The 9697-nt window shown below is 38.9% G+C and overlaps 1 protein-coding gene across 1 annotated transcript; it reads right to left on the bottom strand.

The window, feature by feature from the left end:
* Window positions 1–3854: 3854 nt before the first annotated feature.
* Window positions 3855–9522, bottom strand: irf1a (interferon regulatory factor 1a). The gene is made up of 7 exons (XM_073465065.1): window positions 9412–9522; window positions 9165–9264; window positions 4921–5100; window positions 4662–4823; window positions 4518–4570; window positions 4288–4378; window positions 3855–3970 (listed from the first exon to the last, which is right to left on the bottom strand). The coding sequence occupies exons 1-7, from the start codon at window positions 9499–9501 to the stop codon at window positions 3855–3857; spliced, it is 792 nt and encodes a 263-aa protein (XP_073321166.1). The 5' UTR covers window positions 9502–9522.
* Between the last annotated feature and the right edge of the window lie 175 nt (window positions 9523–9697).

The raw sequence follows: 9697 nt of genomic DNA, 5'->3' as shown, positions 1-9697 counted from the left end.
ATTATTTTTTGTATTCCATCGACATCACATAATTTACTATTCCAACAAAAGAATGTGGTTGTATTATAAAGTCAAGCAAAAGTCTGTGTCAATTGGTGTTAACGAGTGCTATTGTCAAAGTTATTTATGATACAAGAATGAAATATTCGGTGTGTGTACCAGGCGATGTGAAACATATTATGGATATAGTCTCATTTGTGTTATCATTTATAGCCTTAAAACAGCCACTTTCCCAACATTCACTGACTGATTCAATCATGTGATCCAGCAGGCTAAAATGTTGTCCGTCACAGAGCTCCTCTGTTCCTCTTTCAATGTTTCTGTAGTGATTCCTGTGTGAAAAGAGATCCACATGTGTAGACTAGTTTGTTATTTCCAGCTCTGGGCTAAATGCTGTAGTATGTGCAGACATACTGGGATTGCAGTATATTATGTGACCAGCAGGCTGTGCTAGTGGACTGGTTGAATGTGACTTAAAAAAAAAATGTTTCCCTCTGGGATTCCTGTCATAGGACTTATTTTATGATGATATTGTAAATATGTAACATAAAAGCAATGGATCCATGGTTTATATGTATTGAGGGTCATACATATTTTTGCTCACTTTTCTGTATAACGAAACTGGAGAGGCAGAGTTGGTCCAGTGTTTTTTTTGTTTTTTTTTTGTTATGTTTTTCCTCAGGAACTGCTTGGTATGTAGTTCCCACTTTAAGGGAAATTCATCTGTCTTTTTTTTCTGCATTTTTCAGAATAAAAAATGAGAAATAAATGTTTAATGTTGATGTTTGACCAACTGTGTGTTCCATGTCTTCACTTCAGGCCGAAACCCCACATCTGTGGGGCGAGGGAGGGGGTATTTGGCTCTTTCTGGAGGAAAGCAGAAATGAAGCCTTAAAATATAAATATCCTGAACTTAACTAAAAAAATCAAAACATCAATGTGAAAAAGTCCACCACAAGTAAAAGTCCAGCTTTCAAAATCCTACATGGGTAAAAGTTGTCCTTCTTGTGCTCCGACAACAGTCTTTTGACTGATTTATTATTTTTCAATCAAATAATTAGATTGTTAATACTGTTTTGCTGTTGTTTTTGTCTTTATCTACTTCAGATACAGTTCAGTAATTTAGTCCCATGGCTCTTCCAAAGGGTCACAAGATAAATGAGAAGGGTAGTGAACTTTTCTTTGCTTGTTTTTGTGAAATAATGGAACATTTTACCACTTTGGGCCTGAAACTGTTAAAGTGAAACAAAGAGGAGTTTGGAAGTGCTAACAACTCGTAGACATCTGAAATGTAGGTCCAAACCAGACACTGTAGGGGGTCACAAGCTAAACGGCCACTCATCTAATCTTGACAATGTGCAACAGTGGAAGAATTATTCAAATGACTTACTAAGTAAAAGTACATACTTTTAAGTCTCAAAGTAAAACTAGCCCCTGTCAGCGTTCTGTTATATTTTTGGATTATGAATTCACGTGTAAGCAATACTTAAATGTTGTATCTTAGTTGGTCTATGTGAAGCTATTTTTTAACTGTTTCATATACTATTGGGTATTTATACTATGTCATGACCCAGCTCAGGAGGTCACAACAAAAAGGGAGACGAGTCCATTGTTAACGTTTGAAGAATGCTTTATTAAACCAAATCAAACCAACAACAGTTTACAATTTACAACCCAACAGTTAACAGACGCTCCTCATGACACTATGGAGCATCACAATTATAAAAACTAATATATTTTTCATGTAAAATCTTAATCTGACAAGTAGCAGTAGCTGTAAAATATATATTTGCCACTGAAATGTAGTGACGTATAAAATAAATACACTCCAGCAAAGTAAAAGTACCCTAAAAGTGTACTGTGGTATTGCGTGTACTTAGGTTAAATGTACTTGGTTACCTTCCCTCACTGACAATTTTATAATCTTATCATTTATTTGTACTGAGCAAATGCACTTAATTACTTTCTCACTAACTTGACAATCTCAAATGTCAGGTGTGTGTCATCATTAGACATGTAGCTGGCCAGTCAGGAAAGGCTCAGATGTTATCGCAGGCTGCATTACATTCAGGTGTGCCATGCTGACACACTGGAATGGCATCATGACACTTAAAACAAGCAGAGCCACAACTAGTGACTTGCAATGACAAGTCAAAATGTCAAGGCCTATATCAATAAGAAATCCTGCAAAGACCAGCACTGGTGTAAGAATAGTGTTGTATGGCTGGTATTAAATTGAATTAAATGTCATTGTATATTAACCTCACATTCAAAGGTTTATTTAACTGTCATTTTACAACAGTGTTGTACAACGAAGAATTAAGTTTTAGTCCCTTTATGCTTCACAAAGGAAAACAGCTATTATCTGTGGTGGAATGTTGAGAATGAGGAAAAGAAGCCACTTCGCCATGGTTTTTTTTGGCAGAGGGCACTCGTGTATCTCTTGCCAGAATGCAGCAGGATGAACAGGCTGTGGCTGGAGTGGATTTGTCTTTTTGTCCTTTAGTATCCTGCGGGCTGACACATCACTGATATCACTAATAATCTGGTCAGCTGTCCTGGGCCCTGGGTCATGGGAGGCCCCCAAAGGTCTTCTAACCCTTAAAATTCAATATGCCGGGGGGTCCTTTGAAGGTCTGTTTGTCCTGGGCTCAGGTAAGTCTATCGGTGCCCTGGGATGATGGGTACCAATGATGTCCTGAGCGATTTTAATGACCACATTAGATAGTGTTACGCACGGTTGAAAAATATCTTTATTAACACGTTAAGACAATAAATGCAAGTTTTAAAGTCAGTAAACAAATAAGGGCCACTACAGGTCAGCTTATGTTTGACTGAAGACATCAGTTCAGTGGAGGATCGAGTGTAACGACTGTGGGAATCTTCTTTATTCCCCGGCTGGTTACAGGTGTTATTGAAGTTTATTTAATCAAGTAAGATGAACTAGGAGTCAGTCTTCTCACACAGACAATGACAATAATATTTTTACAGTATGTTGATACATGTGCCTTACATATGAGGGCAAAAACAATCCGAAAATGATTGACAGATTGGACCTCTGTGATTATTAATTGGGTAGTCAAGCAAGCTATAAAAAATACAAAACAAGCACAATACAGGCCATACAAAATTACTCAAAATAAACCGCACCATCTTGTTGTCTGAAATATTGAAAACACACTTTCTTTTTGTCTCTCTTTATCAAATCTTAAAAGCTGGTAAAAAAAGGTATAAAAGGTATAAAAGGTATAGGCATCAAACACATGACAGAAATATACATATATATATATATATATATATATATATATATATATATATATATATATATATATATATATTGCAACATAAGTCAGCTTACTGTGTTTGGTGGTGAACATGGGGGTTTTTAATTTCACTCACAAAAGAACATAAACCTACAAACTATCAGTGCCACATGTACTGCACTTTATGTTGCCTAAACATCCAGTAAAACTCAGAGAAATAACTGATGCTGCACTGAAGCGAAATGAGATCTGTTTACTCTGTAAGCTGTGCTGTGAGCTTTGTGTCGTTTCAGTGAGTTTGAGCCACTTGAACCACAGTGAACCCAAGTGATGATGACAGAGGTAAAGCTTGGCTTGGAACAGGATCTTCATCTTGATCAGCATGCTCAGCAGAGACAATGACCGCCCGTCTGACTGACTGACTGACGGAGCAATATTCCTCGTCCGCTCCCCCTCTCCCGTTTCTCTTTTTCAGCGGTCAGCTCAGCAGATAGACGGCAGGAGGGAAAACAGCTGAAGGTTTGCAAGAAAACCCTGAAGGAAAATATACGGGCAACACACAGAGCAGGAGGATGAGGAGTTGGTGCACAGCTACAACATCAGTGTTTGCTGATGTGTGGACCAATCAGAGAGCTCCTTGATGTAGTTTGGACAAAACAGATCGTTGTAGTCTGTGTGCAGAGAGTACGGGTTATCATCACCAGCACCTGAGGAGCACAAAACACACATGTAAATGTGAATTGACAGAAAACGAAAGGACCTCTAAACTTCTGTCTGTCCACAGCATGCGATTATTCACACACACCAACATTTGCCTACATACATACAATAATAACACGATACTGATGCAATCTGACAGATTTTTCTCAATGAATCAAGTATTGAAGGAAATCATAAAACTGTGAGGATTAAACATTAAATTTACGCCACTTTGTTCAGCTGAAATCTTTACCTTTAAGGAGTCAAGGACAGTCCTTATAAACACAGAAACACAAACTATAGAATAATACGTATAGTGTCGTACAGTGCCATTGGTTCCACAGCGTGCTTGTTCTCCATCCTCTCTGCTCCCCAGTCTGGTTCCAGAGGTCAGCGTTGCTTAAGTGGTCCATCAACTACAGGAGACAAAATACCCACAGTCAGACAGACGGAGCCAAAACTGCATCCTAGGAATGTGCAACTGATCTCTAAGCAGTCAAAAGAACAAAACTCATTTTGTTTAGTCAGAGGGACAGTACATTAAAGGTCTGATACCTTAAACACAGCCTCACTCTGCTCCTGGTCCTCTGGTTTGGCCTCCCACATCCCTGCACAACAACAATAACCATCATCCTAACCAGGATACAGAGGCAACAATCAGAAGAACAACTAAAAAAGATTTGACAACAAGCATCTCACCGTGTGTTTGAGTGTTGCCGAATGTGTCTTGTGCAGGGGTCTCCGCCTTCTGTGGTGTGTCTGAAATGGGTCTGGTTGTGGTGGGTTGCCACGTGTGCGTGGTGTACGCATCATCACCTAAACTGGTCTGTCTGTCTCGAGGCCTGCTGAAAAACCGCAGCCCTGAGAGAGGACAGGACAGCACTGTCACACGAGGTCTGCCCGTGTCAGGACATGTTCACCTCTGAAGTGATGAACACATCATAAAGGCGTCGCTTACCTCTCCTGCGTCTGTGTGTTTGTGTGCTGGGCATCATCCTGTAGACTCTGTAGGCGTTGCTGCCTCTCTTCCTGCTGTGCTCCTGCAGCTCACAGATGTCAGGCAGAGAATTCAAGGCACAGCGGAAGTTCGCCTTCCATGTCTTGGGATCCGGCTTGTCTTTGCCTGGACGGTACCGCCCTGAAGTGGACAAGTGGACAGACAAAAGTGTTGGTGTGTTTGCATGTTTAAGTTTTTAGTTTGGGTCCCTGTTTTTTTAATACTGGAAAACCTGGCCTCTCATTTGCTATGTGGTCATTTGAATAAAAGAAAATTATTTTTTCAATATGAATTGTTTTAGTGATGCATAGTCACAAAGAATTAGTAGAAATGAGACAAACAAAGCTTCAGAGTTTTGGGGCCCAGTGCACTAAGCCTAGTTGGAAATTCAGTCTACCTGAAACAGAAGAGCTCGAGCCAGACTGACCACCTGACCTTGGTGTTTTAACACATTAGTACAGATCAAGACTGACCAATTTTTGCCCATTCATAGTACGTTTAAAGAGTCAAAGTTTCAAGCTCTGACGACAGCATCACTGAGGAATGTGGGTTAATGTGGTCAGAAGTAGGTTTTGTTGCAGCTGTCAGGGCACCCAACAGTGGCTTAGCTTCTCACCACACTGCAGTGATGCACAGGTCCACTGTCACATCACTGCAGCGAGGTGAGAAGCTAAACCACTGGAGGTCAGCAAAAACAAGATTTTCAGGGTGCATTACAGGAAATGTATGTTATATATAAACCTGGCATATATTTTCCATAAATGTGGCCACTGTAACAAACTAACTGTGCGAACTTTGTATTCACCACCTCCGTTGTAGTAATTTGCAAAACAGGACAAGATGTGCGAGCCTCCCACAGCTCTCCGAAGAAATATGATTGTTATGAATCATTTAAAAAATAAACATGAAAAAAAGTTTCCAACTGGCGGCCCACGGGCTAAATGCGGCCCTTTAACAACTTCATTGTAGCCAATCCATTAGTTATGCCTGCTGCCAAGCACAGAAATACTCTTTCAATAAAACAAATAAATAAATAACCCAGGCTGTGTAAGCTGGGGAATTATGAGTCAAACTGACAACCTACTTCTAAGATTGAAAAGGTGCAATTTTTCCTGCATTTATGTATACGCAGGCCTAACAATCGTTTTCAATTGTGAAATCTGATCGAGCAAAGACAAAAGAGTGCATTGTTTTAACACATTTAAAATGCTAGCTCAGACCTAAGGAATGTAAAAGTCTGGGCCCTTGGCACCACACTTTAATTTTCCAAATCTGGCCCTTCTATAAAAGAAGTTGAAAAAGGCCTTACCTACACCTTTAAGTTACACGATAAAGACTAATTCATATAATCTGTATGCAAATTATCACCTTTGTTATCAAGTGTGCTTCTTTGGAAGAGACACGGAACCTGATAAGAGTTAGAACTGCTCAATAAAACAGGAATCTAATCAAATCAGACCTCTGCCTGTCACTCAGTAATATGTATCTCTTTGTTTTCACCCTTAAACACAACTGTTAAAACTGGAAATGTACTTCCTCCTTTGAAAAGAACGTTATCTATCACCAGCTGTCAGACCATTTATCATCAACTGTACTGTCATCCAGAGTCCTTTCTCATATCTAATGTGAGTTGGGTCTCAGCCAGCCCTTTGAATATAATTGCTGGCCTCAGTCATAAAATCACCGGAGCTTTTAAACTAATGGATCACTTACAGCACACAACTTCAACCTCCCACACTCATTAGTGACGTGAAGAGCCTTCTTAGGTTTTGTGTCAAAGAGCATCTGATCTTTTTGACGGTTGCTCAATTGAAAGTTCAGTTATATATTATATTCTACTTTACTGTTGGGTTTGTTCTATTAAAAATAAATTAATTGTTACCAATTATTGTGTTGAATGCTGAGCTCAGTTTTGGAACGTAGCCATGCTAAACAGTATGCATCTGTCATATAGTTATCTGTTGCATATGTTCTTTGTAGATCTCTTGAAGAGCCATCCTGCTGTACTTTGACAGCAATACGATCTGAACTGGAGCTTTCCCATGATGTGATGCAGTCACGAAGCGTGACTTTCCCAAGACTGGAGTGTGTGACGTGTGTGTGTGTGTGTGTGTGTGTGTGTGTGTGCGTTGGTTAGAGAGGATTATCAAATTTTTTTTTTTTATTTTTTTTTTTTTATACTTTATTGTGTTCATTTCAGTCAATTTGACACATGCTTTACATAGTCACACATTCTACTTTTCTTTGAACACATTTTTGTTTTTGTTTTTTGTTTACAGTCACCATCCCTATTTCCCCATCCCGTCACCAGTGTTAATAACAGTAATAATAATGATAACTATTAAATTAAAAAAAAAAAAAAAAAAAAAAAAAGGATACAATAATATAAATAAGTAAATAAATAAAAAAGAACCTCTTCGGCTTTCTGTATAAATCTGGTTTCAATAGACAACTTAATACCTTCATAAATGTATACATAATAATAGTAATAATAATAATAAGAAGAAGAAGAAGAAGAAGAAGAAAAAGAAGAAGAAAAATCCTACTAATTCCCCTTGATAAGAATTTAAAAAAACAGAGAAAGGAAAAAAAAAACAACAATGATAATTGGATTATCAAATTATTATTACGCTAAAGGGGCATTATGTAGTTTTGGAGAAGAAATTCACAACACAGAATTGTAATATTTACAATATTAATGAGGTAATAATACAAACTCAGAAATATTTATATTTTTTCCGTAACTGAATAAACAAGCTGTTCTCAGAGGAAAATGTTTGAAGCTAGGGAAGTGGCAGGGTTCGCCAAATATAAACAAAGTAAAACAGTATGAAATTGTGTTGTCCTTTAAAGTCAGTTAGTTTATTCAGTTTATTCAGTCGGAATGCGAAGAGAGTTTGTTTATTTAGTTTGTTCAGGCATAGAAAAATCAGTCAATGAAGATCTTCTGATTAAAATGAATAAATAAATTAGAATAAAGTGTTTAATGTTTCATATTTTGTGGATTCTGGACACTAAATAATGTACAAAAAGCAAATCAAATCACTCAGTGTTATTTGTTTGACCACTGTTAACAGGTAACTGATAAAAGATTACTTTAGAGAAGATGCCAATTAAATGAACTGAAAGGAATGCTATAAATAATTTGCACCTGATCGTACTTGATTTTACATTACTGTGTATTACAACAGGGCCAACCTGGTTTGTTTTTAATGGGGAGGTGTTTGTGCACACTAACAAGTGTGTTTCTTTCAGTTCAGCATTTAGTTTTCGTTAAAGGGAGCTGCCCTGATTGAAGTGAGATAACTGTTTGTGACCGCTCCCGAGGATGATTAATATGTTGTAAGTGGCACACGCTGCTGTTATTAAAAGGTTGCTGTGTATGTTCATCTCCTAGCAGTGAACTGGGAATGTGGAAAGTCTAGAAAAACGTGGACTGAACCGTGGTGGCTGTTCACTGGAAATACTCCAGCTAAGCAGGAAACAGGTCTGCAGGCAGATCCCATCAGGGTGGTTGAAATCGTTTGCCAAAAATGCAGTGAAAACATCTTCTGCATTTCAACTTCACATTTAGAAACTGTGTTTTCTAACTAAAATAATGTAAATTCAAGAAATAATACTGTCTAAGGTTTATTGTGTGGATTTAAGACTTTCTCATGAATTAAGTCATCCACTAAAGCTAATGTTTTTTTAGGGCATTTTAACCTTTACTGACAGACCCCTGGCCAGAATTAAACTACAGACGCAGAAGTCAAAAGAATCTGAAAGTGAGGCGTAGACTCTTAACAGACAGACACGAGGTGGTCAGTCACTTGTGGTCACTTTCATTAGGACACAACTTTTGCCGTTGGGCTGAGTGATCATTCAATATTATTGTTGTCGTATTATCCATGAAAACTGAAATTAAAAACTGTAAGAGGCGTGTGACGTTTCCTTTTTACATGTGTGAACACATCACAGTGGAAACAGTTAAATACACAAATATTGATGAATACATTTGGCACATTCTGATAAATGTTATCGTATCATGATATTTCAACCATGCCGCCCAGTTCAGTGCTGTGGCTCTGACCCCAGAAGTCCACTCTGTCAGTTACCTGGAGATCACAAAGCTTTTTCTGCTGTGGTTTTACTCCACAAAGCATCAGTGTGACACAAGGTATTAGGCAAAGTGTCTCAAAAACAAAAACACATTTTGCTCCTACCAGTGTGCATGGCCCAGCTCCTGAAGAGTGTAGCATCTCGGTCAATACTCCAGCCATGTCGCGCTGCATGTTTCCACGGGATTTGGAAGATTTGCGCTGGCTGTTGAATAAAATGCAATAATAGAACAAGAGTATTTCATGATTCATGCTTTATTCTTTGTGCACTTCCCAAAGTGAAAACTTCTTGCCCCCAGCTGTGTGTGTGCATGTGTGTGTATGGGATGAGGGTGAGATGGAGGGGTCTAACCTGGTCCAGCCAGCTGACTCCTGGATACCTCCCAGACTGAATCTGCTCCTCCAGCCACGGCCTCAGCCTCAGCCGGCCTGGTTGTTGCATGCTGCAGTCCAAAGCTTCAGGTGAGCAGGAAGGTGTTCAGTATAGACGTGTCACCGGCTACACAGGAGCCAGCGATAGCAGAAAATTTCTCTGGAGCTCAGATTAAATCACAGGTGAAACCGGGGCACCCTTCATGCTCCACTGCATTCGTCCAATCACAGACTTCTCAGTTATTACAATATCCCTCCTCCTCCCA

Source organism: Pagrus major, chromosome 4 (assembly GCF_040436345.1).
Source record: "Pagrus major chromosome 4, Pma_NU_1.0".
Classification (NCBI taxonomy): domain Eukaryota; kingdom Metazoa; phylum Chordata; class Actinopteri; order Spariformes; family Sparidae; genus Pagrus; species Pagrus major.
This window is presented reverse-complemented; position numbering and strand designations above follow the sequence as displayed.